The 27,500-nt window shown below is 45.1% G+C and overlaps 1 protein-coding gene across 4 annotated transcripts in view; it reads left to right on the top strand.

Moving 5' to 3' along the window:
• Nucleotides 1–27,500, top strand: part of ncoa3 (nuclear receptor coactivator 3) — a 54,351-nt gene that overhangs the window by 19,045 nt on the left and 7,806 nt on the right. For 2 of the 4 annotated variants that reach the window (XM_061687957.1, XM_061687954.1), the window contains exons 2-18: nucleotides 17,509–17,577; nucleotides 19,816–19,920; nucleotides 20,098–20,258; nucleotides 21,251–21,351; nucleotides 21,489–21,663; nucleotides 21,768–21,959; nucleotides 22,092–22,178; nucleotides 22,530–22,673; nucleotides 22,948–23,095; nucleotides 23,183–23,694; nucleotides 23,825–24,789; nucleotides 24,887–25,007; nucleotides 25,130–25,369; nucleotides 25,515–25,715; nucleotides 26,362–26,479; nucleotides 26,587–26,758; nucleotides 27,013–27,384. In XM_061687957.1, the coding sequence (XP_061543941.1) occupies nucleotides 19,835–19,920; nucleotides 20,098–20,258; nucleotides 21,251–21,351; nucleotides 21,489–21,663; nucleotides 21,768–21,959; nucleotides 22,092–22,178; nucleotides 22,530–22,673; nucleotides 22,948–23,095; nucleotides 23,183–23,694; nucleotides 23,825–24,789; nucleotides 24,887–25,007; nucleotides 25,130–25,369; nucleotides 25,515–25,715; nucleotides 26,362–26,479; nucleotides 26,587–26,758; nucleotides 27,013–27,384 (3,795 nt within the window). In that variant the 5' untranslated portion in view covers nucleotides 17,509–17,577; nucleotides 19,816–19,834. Of the gene's footprint in view, nucleotides 1–17,508; nucleotides 17,578–19,347; nucleotides 19,921–20,097; nucleotides 20,259–21,250; nucleotides 21,352–21,488; nucleotides 21,664–21,767; nucleotides 21,960–22,091; nucleotides 22,179–22,529; nucleotides 22,674–22,947; nucleotides 23,096–23,182; nucleotides 23,695–23,824; nucleotides 24,790–24,886; nucleotides 25,008–25,129; nucleotides 25,370–25,514; nucleotides 25,716–26,361; nucleotides 26,480–26,586; nucleotides 26,759–27,012; nucleotides 27,385–27,500 lie in introns of all 4 variants that reach the window. The other 2 variants (XM_061687956.1, XM_061687955.1) reach the window with 2 other exon arrangements.

Here is a 27,500-nt window from a genome sequence, read left to right as displayed (position 1 = left end):
ACAGCATAGCCGGCTTCGTAGAATCAAGTGTACAAGGAAATTCTTCAAGTACCGGGTAAATGCAGAACCTTTCAGTCATGAGCAAGGTCATTGTCATTAAGGCCTTAGTTTACAGGATTGTATTGTGAATTATATGGTTATCTTAAGTTCCTGGAAGCTCATTTTCACTGTCCTCAGTACCACCTGTCCATCTCCAGTTGTTCAACAGTGTTGCAACGTTGGCAAAACGTATTTCCATTTGATGACATTTCTCTCTTGAGATTTACAATATAGAGCCAGGCCACATTTTTGTTTCCACAAGTGCAGCTTTGACTTTATTGCCACCTTCAGTTCAAAGGACAGTCGAGTCACGAACGATCCCACACAATTGTTAAGGGCTGTTAAGTTGTGCTGAGACATTGGAAAGGCATTTGCCATATGATTTGTGTCTCATTCTTTTTTTCACCAAACTATGAGTCCATCCATCCATCCATTTTCTACCGCTTATCCGGGTCGGGTCGCGGGGGCAGTAGCTTTAGCAGGGACGCCCAGACTTCCCTCTCCCCAGCCACTTCATCCAGCTCTTCCGGAGGGATCCCGAGGCGTTCCCAGGCCAGCCGAAGGACGTAGTCTCTCCAGCGTGTCCTGGGTCGTGTCCTGGGTCTCCTGCCGGTGGGACGTGCCCGGAACACCTCACCAGGGGGAGGCGTCCGGGAGGCATCCGAATCAGATGCCCCAGCCACCTCATCTGGCTCCTCTCAATGCGGAGGAGCAGCGGCTCTACTCTGAGATCCTCCCGGATGACCGAGCTTCTCACCCTATCTCTAAGGGAGAGCCCGGACACCCTGCGGAGGAAACTCATTTCGGCCGCTTGTATCCGGGATCTCGTTCTTTCGGTCACGACCCACAGCTCATGACCATAGGTGAGGGTAGGAACGAAGATCGACTGGTAAATTGAGAGCTTCGCCTTTCGGCTTAGCTCCTTCTTTACCACAACGGACCGATACAAAGTCCGCATCACTGCAGACGCTGCACCGATCTGTCTGTCAATCTCCCGTTCCATTCTTCCCTCACTCGTGAACAAGACCCCAAGATACTTGAACTCCTCCACTTGGCGCAGGATCTCATCCCCGACCTGGAGAGGGCATGCCACCCTTTTCCGACTGAGGACCATGGTCTCAGATTTGGAGGTGCTGATTCTCATCCCAGCCGCTTCACACTCTGCTGCGAACTGCTCCAGTGAGAGTTGGAGCTCGCGGCTTGATGACGCCAACAGAACCACATCATCAGCAAAAAGCAGAGATGCACTACTGAGGCCACCAAACCGGACACCCTCTACGCCTTGACTGCGCCTAGAAATTCTGTCCATAAAAGTTATGAACAGAATCGGCGACAAAGGGCAGCCTTGGCGGAGTCCAACCCTCACCGGGAACGAGTCCGACTTACTGCCGGATATGCGGACCAAACTCTGACTCCGGTCGTACAGGGACCGAACAGCCCGTATCAGGGGGTTCGGTATCCCATACTCCTGAAGCACCCTCCACAGGACTCCCCGAGGGACACGGTCAAACGCCTTCTCCAAGTCCACAAAACACATGTAGACTGGTTGGGCGAACTCCCATGCACCCTCGAGGACCCTGCCGAGGGTGTAGAGCTGGTCCACTGTTCCACGGCCAGGACGAAAACCACACTGCTCCTCCTGAATCTGAGATTCGAAATCCCGACGGACCCTCCTCTCCAGCACCCCTGAATAGACCTTACCAGGGAGGCTGAGCAGTGTGATCCCCCTGTAGTTGGAACACACCCTCCGGTCCCCCTTCTTAAAAAGGGGGACCACCACCCCAGTCTGCCAATCCAGAGGCACTGTCCCCGATGTCCACGCGATGTTGCAGAGGCGTGTCAACCAGGACAGCCCCACAACATCCAGAGCCTTTAGGAACTCCGGGCGAATCTCATCCACCCCCGGGGCCCTGCCACCGAGGAGCTTTTTAACTACCTCGGTGACCTCAAACCCAGAGATAGGAAAGCCCGCCTCAGAGAACTCACACTCTGCTTCCTCACGGGAAGGCGTGTCGATGGAATTGAGGAAGTCTTCGAAGTATTCTCCCCACCGACTCACAACGTCCCGAGTCGAGGTCAGCCGCGCCCCATCCCCACTATACACAGTGTTGGTGGTGTACTGCTTTCCTCTCCTGAGACGTCAGATGGTGGACCAGAATTTCCTCGAAGCCGTCCGGAAGTCTTTCTCCATGGCCTCACCGAACTCCTCCCATACCAGAGTTTTTGCTTCAGCGACCACCAGAGCTGCATTCCGCTTGGCCAGCCGGTACCCATCAGCTGCCTCAGGAGTCCCACAGGCCAAAAAGGCCCAATTGGACTCCTCCTTCAGCTTGACGGCATCCCTCACCGTTGGTGTCCACCAACGGGTTCGGGGATTGCCGCCATGACAGGCACCGACCACCTTACGGCCACAGCTCCGGTCAGCCGCCTCAGCAATGGAGGCGTGGAACATGGTCCACTCGGACTCGATGTCCCCAGCCTCCCCCGGAACATGAGCAAAGTTCTGTCGGAGGTGGGAGTTCAAACTCCTTCTGACAGGGGATTCTGCCAGACGTTCCCAGCAGACCCTCACAATACGTTTGGGCCTGCCACGTCGGACCGGCATCTTCCCCCACCATCGGAGCCAACTCACCACCAGGTGGTGATCAGTTGACAGCTCCGCCCCTCTCTTCACCCGAGTGTTCAAGACATGCGGCCGCAAGTCCGATGACACGACCACAAAGTCGATCATCGAACTGCGACCTAGGGTGTCCTGGTGCCAAGTGCACGTGTGGACACCCTTATGCTTGAACATGGTGTTCGTTATGGACAATCCATGACGAGCACAGAAGTCCAATAACAGAACCCCGCTCGGGTTCTGATCGGGGGGGCCGTTCCTCCCAATCACGCCCTTCCAGGTCTCACTGTCATTGCCCATGTGAGCATTGAAGTCCCCCAACAGAACAATGGAGTCCCCAGCGGGAGCGCTCACCAGCACCCCCTCCAAGGACTCCAAAAAGGGTGGGTACTCTGAACTGTTGTTTGGTGCATAGGCACAAACAACAGTCAGGACCCGTCCCCCCACCCGAAGGCGGAGGGAGGCTACCCTCTCGTGCACCGGAGTGAACCCCAACGTACAGGTGCCGAGCCGGGGGGCAATAAGTATACCCACACTTGCTCGGCGCCTCTCACCGTGGGCAACTCCACAGTGGAAGAGAGTCCAACCCCTCTCGAGAGGACTGGTACCAGAGCCCAAGCTGTGTGTGGAGGCGAGTCCGACTATATCTAGTCGGAACTTCTCGACCTCACACATCAGCTCGGGCTCCTTCCCTGCCAGAGAGGGGACATTCCACGTCCCTAGAGCCAGCTTCTGTAGCCGGGGATCGGATCGCCAAGGTCACCGCCTTCGGCCACCGCCCAGCTCACACTGCACCCGACCCCTATGGCCCCTCCCACAGGTGCTGAGCCAATGGGAAGGGGGACCCACGTTACCCATTCGGGCTGTGCCCGGCCGGGCCCCATGCGTGCAGGCCCGGCCACCAGGCGCTCGCCTTCGAGCCCCACCACCAGGCCTGGCTCCAGTGGGGGGCCCCGGTGACCCGCGTCCGGGCAAGGGAAAACAAAGTCCATTGTTTGTCGTCATCATTAGGGGTCTTTGAGCCGTGCTTTGTCTGGTCCCTCACCTAGGACCTGTTTGTCATGGGTGACCGTGCCAGGGGCATAAAGCCCCAGACAACTTAGCTCCTATGATCACTGGGACACACAAACCCCTCCACCACGACAAGGTGACGGCTCAAGGAGGGGAACCTCTGAGTCATAAACATCAAACTGTTTGAAGCTAAGGATATTTTGTAGTTATGTAATTCACATCCACCTTTTATTAAAACCTAACTGACAATAACATGAGGATTTTCATGCTTGAGTTTACTCATTGTCAGAGTCTGTGTGACTGTCCAAACAATATAGGAGCGTAATGATGCACCGTAGTAGTAATGCAAGTTCTCAATCTGTAAAGTTAAAGCCCACAAGTGCCAAACTGCTCCAATTGGTTTTAACAATGTCTTTGTTTTGCTTTAGATTATCTAGACCTCTGTCAGAGTGTCTGAAAGGACGTGGCCTGTAATAGTGGATGTTGATTATTGTGAGACTGGTCTTGCAAAAGTAACATTCCTGGCATTATATAATCTTTAATTGACTGGAACATGACTGATCTATGACCCCCAGGTGACATTTCCTTTCTATGTGAACATTTGATTCATAAACGGACACATCTCGATGTACATTTTCCCTTCCCTGCTCACTACCAGTTTTAGGACTTGATTGGCAGCATAGGATTAATCATGCTTCAGATTGGAAAGAGGTCTGTGTCACTCAAAGAAAACAACAATTTGATGAAGCACAGGGTGTGTGTGTTCATGTGTTTCTCTGGACTATTAATCTCAGTGCCTTTTTCTTTGAACGTTGGGTGGACAGAGAAGGAACAAGAGGAAAAGGAAGACTCTCCCAGATTCTCAAAGTTGACTTTCATTATACAATCCACTTTTAGGTCAATTGGCCAGTCTTTCTCTACAGTACACTCTTGTTTTTTGAGAAATATTTTGCTCCCAGTCTCTGTCAGCACATGAAAACTGGCCTGTTGAAAGAAAGGAAAAGCAGCATTGAGAGGAAAATTGGGAGACGGGGAAGGGGTGCAGTTTTGAAACTGGCGTCAGACCATCTTTTGAGCAAAATTCTTTGTCGGGGTCAGAGTTCACGCACTACAGTGTTGCGCTGTGATTGGCTGAGGAAAGGTGAAACGAAAACCACAGTAAACTTTTGACCCCGGCGCAGGAGCGCTGCAGGAACGCCCAGCCTCAGCTCTGGCATGGTGGAACAGAACCCGCTCTCTTCCTGTGTTTACTCCACCAATCCAACAGGAACGTGGGGGGAGGGGTAGAGAGCGCAATGTAGGTGGAGAGAAAATACACTGTGAGAATCAGTGCTGCGCTGCAGTCTGATAATGACTATGTGAGCTATGTATGCGCACAATTCTAAATCCAAGCAACTCCTTTTTGCTCAATATTGTTTTTGAATTTTTTGACAACTGCATAAAATATTCATAACGGCTGACATATCTTCACTCTAAAGTATCTCGGGCAGGATGAGATTTTTTTTCAGAGGTTTGTGTTATCGGAGTGGGTAGCATGAAGGCCGATCATACCCTGGTGCTCTGGCTGTGTTGATAAAAGGCTAGTTAGCCATTGATTAATCGCTGCATTTCCATAATATGAGCCTGGTCCCATCCGTGGTTCTCCCCGAATCAACCAATCATCGTGGGTTTCTTTTCCTCTCACAGACTTCTTCCAGTTTCTCATTTGCATCCCCTTACTATTAAACCAGTTTCAAGCGCTAAGAAAAAGATTGCTTTATCAGATCATAACAGTGCGGCAGCTTTGTGAGTTCTGCGGTTGAATCACGGTCCACGTGTGTCCTTTCCTGTTTCTTTCTTTTCTTTGTCTGCCTGGATGATGGATCGTTGTATAAGACACATTTGTGGAACACACACACACAAACACACTTGAGTCTGCCACCGCTTTGTTTCCACCTTCATTTTTCCCCCCAGTTTATTTTCTGCACGTATTTTGTGTTAGAAAATTGGATGATTCTCACCCTGGTACCAGAGCTGTGCGTGCGTGTCTACTGGCCTAGGATGGGGGTTGTTTTTTTTTTTCTGAAGAAAAACACTCCTATGAAAGCAGTTTTCCTCTGCTTTAAAATATGCCCTCTCCCTTGCTGCTGTCATAGCTGGACTTCATGTGCGTGCTCAAAGTGAAGCATAAACACAACCAGTACAAATACCCGTTCTTTCTAAACATGGCATTTCTTCTCCCACCAATACCTACTGTCAGCTGCATGGGAATTGATCTAGTGCACCATAGTTTAAACTGTGTCTTATTGATAATTCATACCACATTCAATTCCTTTAGACCAGACATGCCCAAAGTCCGGCCCCCGGGCCAAATCCGGCCCGTGTTCATATTTCCACTGGCCCGAAGCCTCTGTCATAAAACCAATAATATGTGGCCCGGAAGTACAAAATACACGTGCAATTTTATATTTCACCACAGGATGGCAGTAAACTTGTGGCTGAACTCTCGCGGGGCCGTTTTGCGCATTATCTGTTTTTTGCCCATTTCTAAAATGGCAACTGGACGTAAGAAAAGGAAAGTTGATAGCGAGGGCCGACGTTTCCAGGACAAATGGAAGTCTGAATATTTTTTCACTGAGTTTCGAAACAATTGCGTCTGCCTAATTTGCCAAGGGACTGTGGCTGTGTTCAAGGAGTTCAATATAAAGAGGCACTACCAGACGGAACATGCTAATTACGACAAGCTAACTGGGAACGAACGCAGTGAAAAATTGAAGCAACTGGAAGCTGGTTTAACGGCACAGAAACACTTTTTCACAAGAGCCAGTGAGTCGAATGAAAATACAACAAAGGCAAGCTCTGAGGTGGCAATGCTGATTGCCAAGCACTGCAAACCTTTTACTGAGGGTGAATTTATTGAAGACTGTGTGATGAAAATGGTGGAGAACATTTGTCCTGAGAAAAAACAACAGTTTGCCAATGTTTTCCTGGCTCGTAGCACTGTGTCACGAAGGATCGAAGAAATTTCTTCTGATATTAAGAGACAGTTGGACGCAAAAGGAGTGGAGTTTGAATTTTTTTCGTTAGCCTGTGACGAAAGCACGGATGCACCCGACAGCGCTCAGTTACTGTTTTTTTTTAGAGGAGTGGACAGTGAAATGAACCTGCGTGAAGAGCTACTTGACCTCCAGAGCCTTAAGGGCCAAATGAGGGAAATATTTATTTGCTTCTGTTTGTTCCGCCGTACATGACATAAAATTAAAGTGGAATAAAATCACGGGGATTATTACGGATGGCGCATCTGCCATGGTTGGCGAGCACAGTGGATTATCAACCCTAGTGTGTAACAAAATAAGTGAAGAAGAAGGTAAAGCTATAAAACTCCATTGTATTATTCACCAACAAGTTCTATGTGCCAAACATCTGAAATATGATCACGTTATGAAACCGGTGATAAAGGCTATTAATTATATTCGCTCCAAAGCCCTGTGCCACTGCCAGTTTCAACAATTTCTACTGGATATCCACGCTGAATACGGAGATGTTGTGTATCACACTGATGTAAGATGGCTCAGTCGGGGGTCTGCACTGCAGCGTTTCTACTCACTCAAAGAGGAAATTGGACAATTCTTGGCAAAAAAGGGACAACCGATGCCAGAACTAACCGATCCTGTTTGGCTGTCTGATTTTGGAGCAAGTAAATAAGAGCAAGTAAATTTTGAAGAATGATTACGTGTTCAAATAAAGTGCTTAACTTCAGAATAATTGAAAGAAAAAAAATACAGATAATACTTAATGTTTTGATCATATGGGTAGACCCAAAATCATGCATTGTAAAAATGCATTATACATGGGTAGAAGGGTTTTCCGGAATTTTGAGGTCAACGTTGGGGGTGCGTATTATACATGGGTGCGCATTATACTCAAGAAATTACGGTAATTTGCCTGCTATTTTGCTGTTCAAAGTTGGTTACTCTCCGCTGTAACGCGGTTCCAGTCAGAGATACAGCATGTGACAAGTGTGTTGTATCACCCAATTACTTATGTTGATCTTTCGCGACTGTATGTCATGGTAGCGTAGCAAATCTCTGTCTTTCCCCGATTAATTACTTTTCGTCCTCCGTTCGTGATATTTGTCAGAAATGTACCTTATTAGCTGCCATGGAGGCGATGTGGCTTATGCTGCGTTGACCCTGAACACGAAGTGAACTTTTACCTCCGTGGCTCCATATTGTGTTTAGCTGAGTTAGCTAGCCAGCCGTAGCTCATAGATAGCTGGGGCAGCACAAAATATAGTGCACCAAGCATTCCCAAGGTTTTTTTGTTTGTTTTTGTTTTACAAAATAGTGTACACAACCGTGCGGTGGCAGCGTTTTCTGCTTGCGTCATCAAAACATTCTGTTTCTGCCTTGTTTAGGTGACAAAAGATTTTCGGCCAAAATGCACTTTTGGGGCATTTTCCGCACAATATATTCAGTGACCAAATTTTCGGTGTATCTCTATGTAGGATACATGAAAAGTGCATTCATGTTCAGTGTGTTGAATTGAGCTATTATTGCTACAAACCTCTAAAATAAAAATACTGTCTCCGCTTTCTTCTGACCAGTTTCCTCTCCTTGTATTCAATTGGAAAAATGTAGCTGCAGCGGCCAGGAAAATTAGCTTTTTCCTTGACAATAATGCCATGTTATTTGTGGTTCAATAAAATATTTGGTGCTTCAAAATGTTTACCGATAACACCAGGGGTCACATTTTTATGTTGCGAGTTTATACGTGTGTGAGGGTCAGTTGCCGACTGTAATTTGTTTGTGCCTGTTCTTCCACTGGCATACAAAGATACATTATTTGTCATTAATAAATAAGAATTTTTGGGTTATTTAAGTGAAATTGGATAATATGCCTGAGCTCAGTGGTTGGGAATCACTGTGGTAGTCCGTAGCGGACCGGGACCCTTAAAATTAAGAGTCACGTTTCTTTCATACTGAAATGTTTCATACTGCGCGGTAGTATGACAAATTTGAACTATAATTTGTTTAGCATCTCTATTTTCTCTAAATAGTTTCTCAATATAAAATAGCTGATTCATATAGTCTTCCATACATTAAACAAGTTGTACTTGACTGACAAGAAACTGCGCTGAATGTGTGTGCGAATGGTTGTTTGTTTATATGTGCCCTGCGATTGGCTGGCGGCCAGTTCAGGGTGTACCCCGCCTCGCGCCCGAAGATAGCTAGGATAGGCTCCATCACGCCCGCGACCCTAGTGAGGATTAAGCGGTACAGAAAATGGTGGTGGGAAAAGATATATTTTTAAATACATCGCGTTACAGATGGAAATGATTCTGAATCAACTCGTACATTACGATAATCAATTCTTACATAATGTAATGCCAGCAGAACATAAAAACTGAATTTTGGAAGTGCAGCACCTGCCAGACAGGCAATGTAGTGCTCTTGGGCTATACAGTATGATGCCATCCACGAAAATACTGGTATTTTTATGCACTTCAAGAAATGTAATGCAGCGATATTGACAATATTGCGAGTGATATGTACATACCTGCATTAGTTCTTGCGTTCTTGAATGTGTGCACAACAAACAGTTAAGCCGCAACATCGGAGATCAGTGGCGCAACATGTCAGCTTCCGCTGACAATGACCATGAGTTTATAATTTGTAAGGGAGCAATGACTAGCCACTGCTGATGAGTCAACTTTAGTAAAGGGTACTGTATCATAAAGTATAAATATGGGAAAAGTGCAAACTACGTATGGGAACCACTGTGCCAACAAGCCATCTGTGTGAATAATTCTATTAACTTTAGGTGAATAAAAACTGATATGGTTGAGACGACGTACTGTATGGTGGCCGACCGGTTAGCAAGTCTGCCTCGCAGTTCAGAGGTTGTGGGTTTGTATCTAGGCTCTGGCCTTCATGTGTGGAGTTTGCATGTTCTCCCTGTGTCTGTGTGGGTTTTCTATGGGTACTCCAATTTCCTCCCACATTCCAAAAACATGCATTTTAGGTTAATTGAAGACTAATTGCCCGTAGGCGTGAATGTGATTGGTTGTTTGTCTATGTTTTCCCTCCGATTAGCTGCCATCGGGTCTAAATTGTACCCTGCCTCTCTCCCGAAGTTGGCTGGGATAGGCTCCAGCACAAGTGCGACCCCAGTAAGCATCAGCGGTATACATACAAATAGACTGATGGAGGATTGAGACGTCATATATCACTCACTTGGGTCTTGGCTGCCAGAGGTGCACACAGCTCCTCCTTGTACATCCGCTACCTTGCACAATGAATGTATACAAACACATAATGAGATGCAAAACCAGCTGAACCAGAAAATATTTCTCTCTCTCTCTCTCTCTCTCCCCTGATGTTTATGTATCTGTAATTTATTTTAGTCATAGAAATGCGGGTCATTACCATTACTATCACTTCGCTATTAAAAGTTGTACTAGTAGGTAGTTACAGAGTAAGAAAAAAAGATACATCGATAATTGCATCATGAGGCGGCGAGAGATTCCCACTTTTAATAGTGGTGGTGACGACAATGGTGTTACTGAGGATATTGATGCTGGTTGCTTGCTTGAGAGGAAGTAGTGAAGGTGTTCAAAGAAAAACAGGAAGTCATATTGGATTTCCTTTCTGTACTTGATGTCCTAAGCTCTAGTGGAGCAGTGGACATCTTTTGTGTGTGTGTCTGTGTTTGTTTTTATGAATAAATGTAATGCCCAAAATCTGACATTCAGGTGTTTCAGAAAGGATTGTCTGAAGTACCATCTATCCATCAATTTTCTATCGCGCTTTCTCCTCATTTATTAAGTTTGGGTTTGAAATAAAAGATTGAATATAATTAGGGTCGCTGGTGGCCTGCAGGTTCATCCCAGCTGACTTTGGACGAGAGGCGTCATACATCCCGAACTGGTCGCTGAGCTATTGCAGGGCATGTTTACACAAACAATTATTCATACTAATTCACATCAATTGACAATTTAGAATCTTGAATCAACCTAACATGTCTGGTTTTTATTTTTTTATGTGGAAGAAGTACCCAGAGAGCATAGGAAGAACATTAAAACTCCATGCAGGAGGGCCGAAGATAAGATTCCAACTCAGAAACTTTCTGCTGTGAGGCACATATGCTTAGCTCTATTCCACCGTGGTGCCAGTCTACAACACATTGGGTGTGATTTTGTGGGGTTGTAATTGTGTGTTCATGTGCGCACGCCCCAGTTTGTTTTGGGTGTGTCCCTGTTTATTGTTGGCCCACAAGTCATTGTCTCAGAGAGCTCAAGTTTCAGGTTTTTATTTCTGCTGAGCAGGAATGTCCTCTTCACTATTCTGGTACTGACTGTGTGACACTGCTGCTGTTCTGAGCTTCACAGTAGTACACACAATGCCTATAGTACAGAAAAGTAGTATAGAAAAATTCTTGTTGTTATTATTCTTGTTAGCATCACTGTAGTCTTCATACGCCACAACTTACGCAATCCATCAGGATCCATTGAAAATTAATTAAACACATTTATTTATTTACCTGTGAGAGTCCCGGAGGAATATTTGTGGCACAATATTTAGTGAAAAAATATATAAACTATCCTGATAAACAAGTAATTCAAGTTGGTTGTGCTGACTAGCGATGCAAAAGAGAGGACAAAGAAAACAAGTGGAAAAAGAATGTTTTGCAATGAATGAGTGCTGGGGATTTATCTGTTCTGGGGGAGAGTAGGAGAATAAACTATTCCGAAACTGACCCTTTAAAGTGAATTCTGAAATGTGTTTCTAAATACATTAAACATGTTTGAACATAACATGAAAAAACAAAAAATATGAAAAGGCTGAAAAGTGTTTACAGGTATTACGGTACTCTGTACTCACTTGCATTAAACTGTTTTTCACAATTTTGGGCGTGGCTAAAACTGCGCCCAGGTATGCGTGGGTCGCCCCTCCCCCACAAAAACAACTGAGTGCATTTGTTCCATCAATGGCTATCCGGTGCAATTGCACGTTACTTAGTTATAGTTATTGGGCCTATTTCTACTACTAAAGTGCGCAGTTAGCTCGCGAGCTATGCCTACAACCCGAAAAAGGCATTGTCCCCGGATGTCACAATTTACATAATCTCTCGGGGTTGATATGTTATGGACTTTGTTTTTCAGGTTACCATATCATCATTAATTCGTTCATTTCCTGTACCGCTTATCCCCACTAGGGTCGCGGGCGTGCTGGAGCCTATCCCAGCTAACTCTGGGCGACAGGCAGGGTACACCCTGAACTGGTTTCCAGCCAATCGCAGTACCATAATATCTTGAAATGCAAAGCATTGTGAGGTTTATAACTAACAGGAACTATGTGCTCAGATGTCTACGACTGAATCTGAATAATGTGTGCCGCTGTGTTCAATCAACAGTTAACTTTCTCTGAAGTATCTCTATGTGGACCCACACATTGACAGAACACCAAGACTGGCGGTGAGGTATTGGATGAACCCGCCACCGCTCCGCGGCATTTAGAAGTCTGTTTGCCCACGAGCTAGCAGGTGGCAAGTGCCTCTCATCGCGGCATGAAAAACCTCCGCAGTGACTTGGTGGGATGGATGGATTTTCACGGCTCAGACATACAGGGTTTTGTAAGCATATTCTAGACGTACAAACGCATATGATTGACAGTTGAAACTGTAGCATGGCGTGTTTTCGGCGCGTTCAACGGCAAGAGCTGAGAGAACGTCCCGATTTCTCACCTTTATGAAGCCTGATTTCATATACCGGTACTTGGTAGAATTTTCTTTCTTCCTGTCTCTCCCCCCATTCAAATTTGTCAAGTTTATTATCTCTGCGGTGTGTCAAATTCACAAGACATTTTTGGTTTCACTTCACAAGCACTTTAAACCATCTAGCTAGTACTTCTCAAACAATGCGTATAAAAGTCAAACGACTCAGGATTCCACTCACATTTTGTCCTGTCCAAAAAATTTCTATCTTCTTCATAAACATAGCAGGATAGGGGAACATTAAATCCTCCTCAGATCTGTTGCAATAAAAAATTGTCTCAAGAAACACAATAAAGTGATACATCCAGTATTCATGACGTCATGTGCGACACGAGCAAAATTCATTTAATGTCGGCTCAGTTTTGGTAAACTTCCCCTCAGGGGTGGGCATCTCTCAACACATCACAATTTGATAAAATTACGATTCACTGGGCTACGATTTGATTCAGTGATGGATTATCACCGCAACTCGATCTTGAATTGATGCAGATATTTCTATCAGTGTCTCTTTGCCTTACTGTGTGTACCTACTACAATTTCTAATGACCAATTTAGTAGGGGTGTCCCGATCCAATCTTTGAGATCGGAAATCGGTTCGTTGTTAGCAAAAAAACAAAGATTAGATTGGACTGGATCTAAAATAACCCATTTTACTATTCTTATACAAGCAGTCCATTCCATGCTCTGCTCCAGCAGCACCCGGGTGCCATGCAGAGCACGTGATCACAACAACAGTTTGCTAAGGTGCTACCATAGTAGCAAGGAGTAAAGGCCTCTTTATACTCCTGCGCTCGCTCGACCGACAACGCCCGCATTGCATCACGTGACCGACGCATTGGGCCGCACGGTCCGTATGCGTCACTTGACCCACACACGGCACAAATTTCTGCTGCGCGTAGAATGGCGCGGAGATCATTTCTCGTGATTGGTCCGTTTTAGTCACATACCGTGATGACGTACTCACTCACTGACGTACCTTGGTTCCACATACCACCTACGCCGCTGCCTTCTTGATCGATTTTACAGTATGTGCAGATGTGCTCACCATTCGTCCACCATGCTGCTCTAACATTCCATACTACAGAATAATTAAATTATGTATGATTATTGCTCGCCCGCATGGTGGGTGACTGGTTAGCACACAAACAAACAACCATTCGCACTCACATTCACACCTACGGGCAATTTAGAGACTCCAATTCATGCATGTTTTTGGGATGTGGGAGGAAACCGGAGTGCCCGGGGAAAACCCACGCAGGCACGGGGAGAACATGCAAACTCCACACAGGCGGGGATCGGGGATTGAACCCGGGTCCTCAGAACTGTGAGGCTGAAGCTCTAACCAGTCGGCCACCGTGCCGTCTTTTGTTGTTATACTGGGTATATATTTTTTCTTTAGAAAAACACAAAAAACTAAACGTCATTAATCCGACGGTGCTCTTAACCGATAATTTATTTTATTTATTTCTTTGTAACCCTTCGATATATATTGCGATGTGAAAAAATACAGCATAACTGTTACATTTGAAAACCAGCACTTTTAATTTCATTTTCAACAAAAGTAACCCGACAAGTCTCAGTTACAGTGGCCTGTTATTAAAACCCCAATTCCAATGAAGTTGGGACCTTGTGTTAAACATAAATAAAAACAGAATACAATGATTTGCAAATCATGTTCAACCTATATTTGATTGAATACGCTACAGAGACACGATAGTCAATGTTCAAACTGATAAACTTTATTGTTTTTAGCAAATAATCATTAACTTGAAATTTTATGGCTGCAACACGTTCCACAAATGCTGGGACAGGGTCACGTTTACCACTGTGTTACGTCACCTTTTCTTTTAACAACATTCAATAAACGTTTCGGAACTGAGGACACTAATTGTTGAAGCTTTGTAGGTGGAATTATTTTCCATTCTTGCTTGATGTACAGCTTCAGCTGTTCAACAGTCTGGGGTCTCCGTCGTCATATGTTACACTTCATAATGCGCCACACATTTTCAATGGGAGACAGATCTAGACTGCAGGCAGGCCAGTCTACTACCCGCACTCTTTTACGACAAAGCCACGCTGTTGTAACACGTGCAGAATGTGGTTTGGCATTGTCTTTCTGAAACAAGCAGGGGCGTCCATGAAAAAGACGTTGCTTGGATGGCAGCATATGTTTTTCCAAAACCTGCATGTACCTTTCAGCATTAATGGTGCCTTCACAGATGTGTAAGTTACACATGCCATTGGCACTAACACTGCCCCATACCATCACAGATGCTAGCTTTTTAACTTTGCGTCCATTACAGTCGGAATCGTTCTTTTCCTCTTTGACCCAGAGGACACGACGTCCACAATTTCCAAAAACAATTTGAAATGTGGATTAGTCGGACCACAGAACACTTTTCCACTTTGCATCAGTCCATCTTAGATGAGCTCGGGCCCAGAGAAGCCGGTGGCGTTTCTGGGTTGTTGTTGATAAATGGGTTTTGTTTTGCATAGTAGAGTTTCAAGTTGCACTTGCGGATGTAGCGCCGAACTGTATTTACTGACATTGGTTTTCTGAAGTGTTCCTTAGCCCATGTGGTGATATCCTTTTCAAATTGATGTTGGTTTTTGATGCTGAGGGATCGAAGGTCACGGGCATTCAATGTTGGTTTTCGGCCTTGCCGCTTACATGCAGTGATTTATCCAGATTCTCTGAATCTTTTTATGATATTATGGACCGTAGATGATGAAATCCCTAAATTGTACGTTGAGGAATAATCGAACAGTCCTTAAACTGTTCGATTATTTTCTCACGCACTTGTTCACAAAGAGGTGAACCTCGCCCCATCTTTGCTTGTGAGTGACTGAGCCATTCAGGGAAGCTCCTTTTATACCCAATCATGGCACCCACCTGTTCCCAATTAGCCTGTTCACCTGTGGGATGTTCCAAACAGGTGTTTGATGAACATTCCTCAACTTTCTCAGTCTTTTTTGCCACCTGTCCCAGCTTTTTTGGAATATGTTGCAGCCATAAAGTTCATGATTTATTTGCAAAAAACAATAAAGTTTATCAGTTTGAACATTAAATATCTTGTCTTTGTAGTGTATTCAATTAAATACAGTTTGAACATGATTTGCAAGTCATTGTATTCTGGTTTTATTTATGTTTAACACAAGGTCCCAACTTCATCGGAATTGGGGTTGTACATCCATTTCTCGCATCCTTTGTTGTACGTCATCTGCATCGATTCTTCCTCCTTCAATACAGTCATCATTCAGTTATAACCCTGGGAAAGTATATGAAAGAGTAACAAAGTGCAATAATTTCAGGGTCTAGAGCAGGGGTCACTGACATGGTGCCCACGGGCACCAGGTGTAGACCCCAGTGACCACATTAGAAACACTGGGCCTGTTCTAAAATAATACTGTAACTCACCAATAAATGAGACATTTTGATTTTTATGTTATCATTTGAAAATGTAAACACTTGCAGAGATTTTTAGAAATAAAGTGTTCCATATTGACATTTGCTTCCTATCATTTTTGATATTTATTGTGAGAAATCCTTCAGTCCAAACATATCTTTAATTATTAGTAATGTATAATCAAAGGTAATTTGAATAAATCTGTTATTGCATAAGTGTGATAGCGCTTCGCATTAATCAGTAGCCAAGCAGTAGCTCTGTTTCAAAAAGGTTGGTGACCTATGGTGTAGAAAAAATCAAGTTTGAAGATCGCATGTTCTTCTGCTATTTCTTTGTGATTTTATGGTCAATGACATAAGGCTGGCGGCACGGTGGACGACTGGTTAGCGCGTCAGCCTCACAGTTCTGAGGAGCGGGGTTCAATCCCCGGCCCCGCCCGTGTGGAGTTTGCATGTTCTCTCCGGGCACTCCGGTTTCCTCCCACATCCCAAAAACATGCATTAATTGGAGACTCTAAATTGCCCGTAGGCATGACTGTGAGTGCAAATGGTTGTTTGTTTCTATGTGCCCTGCGATTGGCTGGCAACCAGTTCAGGGTACCCCGCCTCCTGCCCGATGACCGCTGGGATAGGCTCCAGCACGCCCGTGACCCTAGTGAGGAGAAGCGGCTCAGAAAATGGATGGATGACATAAGGCTCAGCATTATGTTTTTTGTTTTTGTTTTTTAATTTTTTTACAGTTGACAGAATTGTTAAATTATTTCGGTGTAGCATGAGCTTAGCAGCAGCTCTTTGTTTAAGAATGTTTTGGTCTGTGATGAAGCAACACATACAAGTAGTTAGAAGACTTGTGCTGATGTTTATGGTGATGACAATCTAGCAAGTATAAAGGTTTGTCGTTTTTTCCCCCCAAGCTTTAAAAATATATTTTGTGGATACAATATAGTGATTAATAACTTGAACATACTGTAACTTTGTTACACAATACTACAACTGCACTACGAACTACATGTTAGAGAACTTGTTTGAAGAACATGACAATGCCTTATGACTGCCAATAGGATGATGGTGGGAGTGGGTTACTAAAGTCAAAGTAGAATTTAATGTTCAGTGTTTAATGTGCAGTGTTATATTGTGCAAATCACTTTCTTGTAATGGGAGGAGTTCACAATGGTCGTTGTCATGTTTGTGTTAACTATGTGGACCAGCACATTTCGGAGTGCCGAAAACATATATAAAGGTAATATTTCTTCTGTATGGGGCAGGCGGGTAGGAATTCAAGTGTATCCACTGTTAAGGTACACTGCAATTAGGAACTATTTACTAATAGTTTCTAAACTAATTCATACTATTACAAAATTATATGCATGAAGACCCGAGTTGTCAAGTATTTATGCTTGCTAAGCTTCTTATGGTCAAATCATGAATAGAAACCAAAATGATTTGAAACAACTAGCCTTTTACAAGCAGTATGTAAATTGGGTGGATGAAATGGCAGTGGGCACACTTCCAGGAAAGGGAAGTGATGACGCAGTGGAACAAGCTGAGCAACGAAGCAAACAGGATGCAACTTAGTGTGGCTTTCTTGCAAAATTTTAGAAATAATTTATCCTTATGAATTTCTGTAAAGCCAAACATATCCATACCCTAATTACATTTGAGATTCTGTTTACTTTCTCAGGAGATGACAGCACATTGAAGTTGCCCAGGGAACCCGGATGGCGCTTAACTGGGGATTTTATACACCAAGGTGAGCATGTGTATCTATTAAAAAAACAAAATGCTAATCCACAGTCCTTTACTGGTAGACCAAATGCAACTTGCCACCAAGCAAATTCCACACATTGAGATGATTCATACCAGTGGATAGACTGACACAGTTAATTGGATATACTGCTGCTTGCTACCTAGCTGCTTTTTTGTTATAAAACAACATTTCCATGTTAAAGCATGTTTAGACTTGTTTCCCTGCAACCATAATGGGGAAATAAAAACACTACCTGCGGAGTAATTCCAGATTCTCAGAAAGGGTCCTAGCACACTGAAGTTCTGCTGTTTGTCTCAAAATGTGATGGTGGCTTTGTGTTGTCATCTTTCTCCACTGCTGTAGTGGTGACCCCCAGGACAGAAACCAGGAAGCAAGAAGGAAAGAGAAGGGAGTTCAACCGAAGGCAGGGAGTCATAGTCAGAACAAGGCAAGAGAATTTAGTGTTGTTGGCTGATGAAAGGTAGACGGACAAGCAGACTTGGAGTATGACCCTCTACACGGTTCTAGCAACAGCACTGGAATTACTCGTGTGAACTAGTGGTGGTAGAGGTAGTAGTGGCGGTGGTGGGTGACTTAGCTGCATGTCCTAGCCTGAAACTGCGGAGCTGGAGTTGCATAATTGCTCGCATCCGTTGTACACTTTTCAACTCTGGAATGAGCTCACTCCTTTGTGCTGAAAGACTGCTTGTTCCTGTGCATTTACACCCATGCAGACACCGTGTCTAGGATAGTCCGGTAGTACAGCAGAGCACTGCAACTTTGAATTTGTCGGTGGGAATAGGGAGGAGGAGTGACCTTGCAGACCGGGTAACAAGGTTTCGTCCAATGCGAACTGAGAAGAGGTCAGACTTGGGGCAATGCTATAGAAATGAATTAAGTGCAGAGTCATCAGCTCATTCGTTGCATCTCAACTAGCTCAAGTATAAGCTGGTATGGAACAAAATGTAGTGGAACCGCATACGTGCGGTTTGGCACCCGCTGATTCACCTATTTGCAGATTGTCCCCAACCCCCCTTTTCAGTTTTTTTTTTTTCATGTCTTCCCCCCCAAAATTTCCCCCCGTCTTTCTTTTTGTTTTTTCTTTTGGGGGGAAACCAACCCCCAATTATCCGCAGGCTTTCGCTATTCGCGGTCCGGCCTGCTCCCTATCGACCCATCCACTGTATCCTCCTTTAGGTAGTTGTAAGTAAAATGAAGGTTTTTTTGGTTTTTTTTTTTTCTTGCAACCGTTATATAGTGCAAATGTGGGTGTGTGAATGTGTGATACTTGAAATGGCCTATGTGAAAAAGGCCCAGACATATCTGAGGTTTTGCTTTGGTGCAATATAAATGTAACTAGATTGAACTGAATGCTATATTCAGGCAGAGCGAGAAGGGAGGGGTTATCTGAGGATGGTATGCAGAGAAAGAGCAGTTAAAACCTTCTGGAGGAAAAAAATGGATGCAGCCTAGTGGAGAAAACTAAGGAAATAGAATCCATAGAAGGGATATTTTTTTGTTACTCCCTGAAATAATAATAATGTCGCATTGCTGAGGACCAACTCTAGGCAACATAAGATTGATTTATTATTATTTATTTATTTATTTTTGCTCATCTGGTCCTGCACAGTTCGACAGAGAGGCAGGCGGCCGAATATATGCCTTGCTGCTCCGAGTATTCATCTCTCTTCCACACTGTACTGCAGCATGCCTGAGCGTGTTCGTGTACTAGAAAGGGTTTGTATAGCAGCGTCTGTATGTGTGTTGCTGCAGCCGTCCGAGTGGAGTGGTACCGTTCTAGCGGGCAAGCTGGCTGAACGCAGTATGACCCATCTCCCCCGAGGCTTCAAATCACCACATCATCATCAGTCGCTCCTCACAGTGGAACAGATGAGATTTCATTCCCATCAAGAACCAAGGCTGCTTTACTAACTGGATAGTCTTCCCTCATAAATCAGGAGGAATCTGCTCGTCCTACTATAGAAGTCATTTCATTTATAAGCTCAGTTGCTTAGGGAGTTTTTCTTTTCTTTTTTTTTTTTTTTTTTTACCCCAACTTGACACCAGGCTTTCAAGGTTTGCCTGAGTTTTGACATATTTTGCTGACATCAGAGGACACTTACCCTTTGATCAGATTGTATAAGTGCACATAAAACACACTCCAAGCTCATTCTGTTGTTTGATTTATTCAAGCTTTTGTTTGTGAGTGGACACGTGTAAGATGTTACCATAAATTTCCAGGTGCTGATATGCTCTGACAATGAGTGGCATAGGAGACAAATCGTTGGAGCCACTGTGCTCGGACCGCAAACGTAAACTGTCCACCTGCGACACACCAGGCATAGGGTGAGTGGTTTAATGTTTAAGAGTAAATTAATCTATGAACAATACACTGTTGGCTACTGCTTTTGATAATCTATATGTTTGTGCTGCCTTGCAAGTATCTGAGCACTTTACTGTGCATACTGACGGGGTGGCGAGGTTGTCTTGGCAACATGTCTAATCCCCTTGGCGCCCTGGCAGGTGTGACAAGCGTCGACGGGAACAGGAGACCAAGTACATCGAGGAGCTGGCTGAGCTCATCTCTGCTAACCTCTCTAACATCGATAGCTTCAATGTGAAGCCTGACAAATGTGCCATCCTCAAGGAGACTGTGCGGCAGATCAGACAAATCAAAGAGCAAGGTACAAGCTCAGTGCGTTCTACACATACTGTACATACAGTATGATGGACACCTCGAGAGCACAATGTGCAATTAGTATCGGCCTTATTTGTACTTGGGGAATTGAAACTGAATATGGTTTGGCAAGATCGAATGCCCTTCTGCAGAGCAGATGATGCTGGTGCTGAAGTGGTGCTTTTGGTTCATGGCCAGGCCTCAGATCGACAGCCAGTTTGGCTGTGTCATCGGGGGTAAATGAACACCAGTAATCGAGACCAGTGCTTGGTGGTCATGGCTCAAGGCAGTCAGAGACGCTGTTGATCTGTTGGTGCCGAAACCTGCTTCCCGATGGAGAATAATGATCCTCTGAAACCTCTCTTTGCCATTTTCAGGATAATTTGGCAAATTTGACTTGATTAAGGACATTCTCTCCGCCTGTATTCGCTCAACTGAGATTTGAGCTGGGTATGGGAGAGGTCACGGCGGGTTCTTTAACTAGACTCAGCATCATCACACGGCTAGGTTGCCATAGATGTTGACAAAATGTAAAGGGACCTTTTTTCAATGTCTTTGGTTTAAACATCTTTTCCTCCTCCTTAGCACAGTCGGCCCCTTTAGACAGGTGACATTCGTCTTCGCGATCTCACACAACTGGTTAAGTGCAAAAGGATATTTGTTCCAAGGTTACTCTAGTCTTACTTGGCACTGAGCTCCAGAGATAGTCCTGCTATATTGAGGACTGTCTAACAGTCTCAGACACATGCTGAATTTAAAAATAGAAAGGCATGCCAAGCTTGCATACGTGACTTGTGCTGCCACCTGGTGATCAGAAAAAGACATTACATTATATTGTAGTCAAGAAAAATCAACTTTAAACCGCTTTAAATGTAACATAAACACTTATACACTCCCATTATATTTATTTTTTTTTAAAAAATGTTTTGGTGCTTTTATGAAACTCACCCAATGAAAATGTCACTTTTTGTTCATAGTTGCTGTACAATGTTTCCTTAGGTAAAAACTCTTGCTGTGCTGATGATGTCCAGAAGGCGGACGTGTCCTCTACTGGCCAAGGGGTCATTGACAAAGACCACCTGGGACCCCTACTTCTACAGGTCAGTTTCTCACCGACAGTAAGCCAACAATCCGATATAACGCATCCGCCTGTCCTCTTTGCTGTCACTGCTTGCACTTGACAGGTTAACTCAGTTTGTGTATTCCTAAACTTGTCTCCACGTTTTGTTCTTTCCAGGCTCTAGATGGGTTTCTTTTTGTAGTGAACCGAGAGGGTAGCATTGTATTTGTGTCAGACAATGTGACACAATACCTTCAGTACAAACAGGAGGAGCTCATCAACACCAGCATGTACAACATCATCCATGATGACGACAGGGAGGCATTCCACAAAAATCTACCCAAATCCACTGGTGAGACATGAGTTATTCATACAAACGAGTATGACTGAGTAAAACAACATGAATACAAAATATTGTCATAGTCTCTTAGTATTCATTTTTCTCCTTTCTTGTAGTTCCAAATGGGGCATCATGGGCGGGAGAGGCACCCAGACAGAAGAGTCACACATTCAACTGTCGCATGTTGGTTAACTTGGTCCATGGTCAGAGTCATGGGATGTCAGAAGACAGGCCTAGTGGAAAACGCTATGAGACTATGCAGTGTTTTGCTCTCACTCAGCCCCGGGCCATGATGGAGGAAGGGGAAGGTATTCATCTCAAATATCATTTTCTTCCCCCAAAGTACAAATGAATTGAAATACAATTTGACTTGATCGAAAATTTAAAACGGTAATAAAATAAATTTACAGTGTGCGACATTATATTGTCTCCCTATTCAGATCTACAGTCATGTATGATCTGCGTGGCTCGACGCGTCACAGCAGTAGAGAGGACAGAGCGGTTTAGCACACGCCATGAGTTGTCAGGTAAGATTCCTTTTCTTTTTGATCGATGTTGTACTAAAGTGAAATGGCATAATAAAAAATACAATAGCTCCTAAGGGTCGTGCTTTACTTGTATAATTCCACTGAGCCAATATGAGTTTTGAAATCCTTTCATGAGTTATTTTTTCAGCTGAACACAACATACTGGATGATAGTATATACACTACCAGTCAACAGTTTGGACACACGTTCTCATTTTATCGAAAAAGAGAAACCGTGTCCAAACGTTTGACTGGTAGTGTAACGTTTACCTTTTATTCTTTTATGGTTGTTGGTATTTCATGCATTCCAGTAGCCACTTCTTTATGCCACCCTAAATCTCCGCAATTCTAGGTAAACTCATGGAAATTGAGCAGCATAGCACTCTTCACACCACAATGCGTCCTGGCTGGGAGGACCTGGTGAGGCGCTGCATACAGATGTTCCTCAATCGAAGCGAGGGGCAGCCATGGTCTTATAAACGCCACTATCAAGACGGTTTGTAGTTCTAAGCTTGCCTACATCAAAAGCACCATTGAACCTATTATTGTCTGACCCATGCCCCTTTATATCCCTTACAAGTCGTTTCAAGCATAACAATCAGAATGTGGTCATATTTTCCACATTCCACAGAGCAGACAACATTCAAAATGTATGCCATAACTATAAATGGCCTTAGTTGACTGCTCCATTCCTCCATTTGTATACCCATTGTGTCTGGTCATTTTCTTAAATATTGTTTCCTTGCATTCCTCCTTCCATTTCACACCAGCTTTCCATAATGGCCATGCAGAGACACCACTCTACCGGTTCTCTCTATCTGATGGCACCCCTGTCACAGCCCAGACTCGCAGTGACCTCTGCAGGAATCCTAACACCAATGAACCGCTCTCATTTCTGTCTACACACTTGCTTCAGAGGTGAAGGTGACATTTAAATCTGGTTCGAATGTGATTTGGATTCAACTGTATGATTGTCTCACCCCATTTTTTTATTGAATCTTTTAGAGAGCAGAACAGCTATCGTGGAAACCAGGTTGGAGGCATGAGGCCTCAAAGCATGGGCGTGAACAACCCCAACCAACAGATGAACATGGTGTCTGGTGGAGGCATGAACATGGCCTACGGCATGACTGACCAGGGAAACCTGGCCCAAAGAGGAGCGCCGCCTTACACGGGCGGCAACCGCATGAATCAAATGAACCCCATGCATCAAATGAGTCCAATGCATCAAATGAACAACATGGGTCCAATCAATTCCATGCATTCAATGAACTCGATGAACCAAATGGGGCAGATGAATCAGATGGGTCACCATGGAATGCATCAGCAGCATCAGCACCAACATCAACAGATGGGTCACTTCCATGGGGGTGGACCTGGAGGTGGAGGATATGGGATGCGAATGACCAGTCCCCCACAGGCCAGTCCAGGGATAAGTGGTCCCCCACACAATGTCATGGGTTCACCCCGAGTCAGAGGAAGTCCCAAGATGGGTGCCAGCCCCTTCTCTCCTGGAGGTATGAAAACACCTGCTCTTTGATCACTCACCTCTTCCTCTTTCAGCTTCATCAAAAAGACATTTTCTAATTCTCACACATTTACTTGTTTTACCAAGCTCACATGCTATCTTTGCGGCGTCATTTATAGGTTTGAATTCTCCCATGAGCTCCAATCACCCGGGTAACCCAGGAGGCGGGACCACTACTTTCTCCAGCAGCTCCTTGAACGCTCTCCAAGCAATTAGTGAGGGTGTGGGCAATCCTTTGCCCTCCCCTCTTACTTCCCCTACCACACACAAGCCTGACAGCTCACCAAGCATCAATTCCACCAACCAGGTTGCAGGTGGACCCTGCAAATCCAGCCTGCCATCCCACTGCGACTCAAAGAGCCCTGGCAGCTCACTGGGGGCAACTGGGGAGCAGCATCCCCACACCCCCACAAGTGAGTGCACTTCGGACAAACCAGACAGTCAAGCAAGCAGAGAGGCAGGACCAAACGTGGGAGAATCTAATCGACGGGTACCTGACAAAAGCCACAAGAAGCTTTTGCAGCTCCTCACATCCCCAACAGATGAGCTTGTGCCACCTAAACACCCACCAAGCTCCGGGCCCAGTTCCACACCAGATGTCAAGGACGGAACCACTGGTGTTACCAGCCCTTCGTCCTCAACTGGTGTCTCTTCCTCTACAGGCGGAGGTCCTGGTGCAGTGTCCTCTTCTGCCAATGCAGGGCATTTCACAAGTCAGTCACTACAAGAGAAGCACAAGATTCTCCACAAGCTCCTAAAAAATGGGAACACTCCGGATGAGGTGGCTCGCATTACGGCAGAAGCCACTGGCAAGAGTAGCTTAGAGTCTGGCACATCCGAGGCAGGAGTTGCACCTGTTGGAGGGGTTAGGGGATCAGAATCCAAGCAGGAGCAGCACAGTCCTAAGAAGGAGAAGTCCTATGCACTCCTTCACTACCTCCTTAATAAAGATGACTCAAAAGAGGGTGTTGATATCAAGCCAAAGCTGGAGGAGCTAGAGGGAAGGGGAGCTCCGGGGTCAGGGGTCACAAGCTCTGAGACCCACTCAATGGACGGCAAGGTCAAGCTTGAGCCATCTGATGAGGTAATCGTTTCGTGTGACCTCAACAATCTCACTCACACCATTAGTCAATGCAATAAACATTTTTGTAATGATTCCCACCCGCATGTCAATGATTCAGGTGGAGGCCCTGGAGACCATCCTTGGAACGAGGAATGTCTCCGGTTTCGTCCCGGAGCCTGATTCCAGATCAGGAAAAGAAGTAGGGAACAAACAGGGAATTATGCCTGACAGTTTACTAGGTAAGCCAAATACGTATTTGTTTTTTTTAATTGTCATGTTGCATCTTTTAGTATTTTGACCAATTAAACACGTGATCTTTGGACTGGTACAGAGCATAAACATTTTAATTTTTTTGTTTTAGAAGGAGATAGAGGCGCCATAACTCCAGGTCAGCGAGTTGTCTATCAAAGAACGGTGTCTGTAGACGCTATGCCAATGGGTGGAGAAGTGCCAGTGGGAGTTGGCTTGGCGGGAAGAAGGAACGTCCCTTGTCCCACTCTCATCAAACAAGAGAACACGGATGCTCCGATCCGACCCGGGGGTGTTCCTAATGGCTTTCCCGGAGGCACGGGAGTGTGTCCGCCAAGAGGCCATCCAACAAGTAAATTAAAACAAATCTTTTTATTAACCTTCCTAAAACAGCTGTCTTCTTATGAAGGACTTGGTTACTCAGCATAAACACTGGAAAAATATATACATTCCATTTGCTGTGCGGCTAAGTTTTGTTATTGACTCTTGTCGATCAGGAGGCATGGTCAGAGGGCCTCAACGCCCTCCGATGGCAGGGCCAGGGGATTGGGGAATGCACAGATCAAACAACCCGATGACTGGACCAGGTCACCCAGGTGTGGGTCGCTCTGGTCCAATGGGGGGACCCATGATCAACCGCTCCAACAGTGTACCCGCAAACACGAGGTCAATTCTGCAGCAACAACTTATGGAAATGGGTATGTCTGACAAAGTACTAATAGTAGACACTATCCGTCCATCCATCCATTTTCTGTACCGCTTATCCTCAAGAGGGTCACGGGGGCGTGCTGGTGCCTATCCCAGCTATCTTCGGGCGTGTGGGGGGGGTGCACCCTGAACTGGTCGCCAGTCAATCGCAGGGTGCATATAAACAAACAACCATTCACACTCACATACACACCTATGGGCAATTTAGAGTCTTCAATTAAGCTACTGTGCATGTTTTGGGGATGTGGGAGGAAACGCACGCAGGCACGGGGAGAACAAACTCCACGCAGGCAAGGCCGGATTTGAACCCAGGTCCTCAGAACTGTGAGGCTGATGTGCTAACTAGTCGGCCACTGTGCCGAGTAGACGCTATGTAGTAAAAATACAAAGAACAAAGCAACATCAGTCTCAACATTACTCAATGAATTATTCATTTTTAACCATTTTGACAAGTACTGAACTTAGTTTTTTTCCAGTCATTTAATACTTGCTTGAAAATGTATTTTAAAGCGTATGGATTGGTGATTTTACTTAATACGATGTTAGCAGATGTGCATTTATATTTATTTTTCATTATTTTGTGTGAATAGTTTCAACCAGCTGTTGATATTTTACCACCCACTGTGTCCGCTGTAGGTACCAATGAAGGCAATCTGAATATGAGCCCATTTGGGGGGCACGGGCCCCCACCTCGGTCTCCTTCTTGGCCAGAGTCTGCCCTGGGGATTGAAAGATCACAGAGTAATACAAACAGGTAAGCAAGTGTTAATCAATAATTTTAGATAGACCTTGTCGTACCTTTTGTGACATCCAATGATAATAGGATTTACTGAATGGCTTCCTCTTCATCTTTTGCGATAGGGAACAGTTTGGCAACCCCCTAGATGAGCTTCTCGGACCCCTGGCTAGCAGTGAGGGACAGAGTGATGAGCGGGCACTTCTGGATCAGCTGGACTCTCTGCTGAACACTGCCGATCTAATTGCTCTGCAAGAAATAGACCGAGCCCTGGGCATCCCTGAAATAGTTGGCCAGGTACTGGTACTATTAAGGATTATTTGGATTGCAAAGTTTGTCATGAAAACTTGTGATTTATTGGCACCTATTGGCCTTTTGATGGTTTGGTTTTGATGCCTTTACTGTTATAACCCAGCTGGTTACCATAGTATTATTTGGAGGCTTCACGGTTTGGGTACCAAAATTCAACATTATGAAACCTGTTTCACTCCACATTCTCATAACGATCCAATGTCCAAACCAGTATGTGATTTCTTTCTTCTTTACCTTAGAACCACGGACCTGAGGGTCACCCTCAGGCCCAGGATCAAGGACCGTCTCAATCTGCCCCATCAGAGTCTTTCACAGGCCCTGACTCAACCCTTGGCTTGGAGCAAAAGCCCATGTATGGCCAAGGGTATCCTGGGCCACCGGGACCCCCCTCCATGCGCATGCAGCCTGGTTACGGTGGCAGCACGATACCAGGCCAGTCTCAAGCTGGATTCAACCCCGTGATGAATCAAATGAGCCAAGCCGGAACCTTCCCGGGAATGGGAGGTATGGCAGGTCTGGGCAACCCCCGTGCAAACATAATGAGACCTCGCATGATGACTGCCACCAAGCCTCTTCGACTGCAGCTACAGCAGAGGCTTCAAGGACAACAGGTGATTGATCACACTTGCGTAGTAGCCCTTGAAAACGTAAATGTTGTGATTAAGAGAAGTAAACACATTATTGTTTGGCTCGTGTACTGTGTTTGAGGTACATTCTTTAGGTACAT

The sequence above is a fragment of the Phycodurus eques genome, chromosome 10 (genome assembly GCF_024500275.1).
Source record: "Phycodurus eques isolate BA_2022a chromosome 10, UOR_Pequ_1.1, whole genome shotgun sequence".
Taxonomy (NCBI): domain Eukaryota; kingdom Metazoa; phylum Chordata; class Actinopteri; order Syngnathiformes; family Syngnathidae; genus Phycodurus; species Phycodurus eques.
The sequence above is the reverse complement of the archived record's forward strand: the minus strand, read 5'-3'. Positions and strand labels throughout refer to the sequence as shown.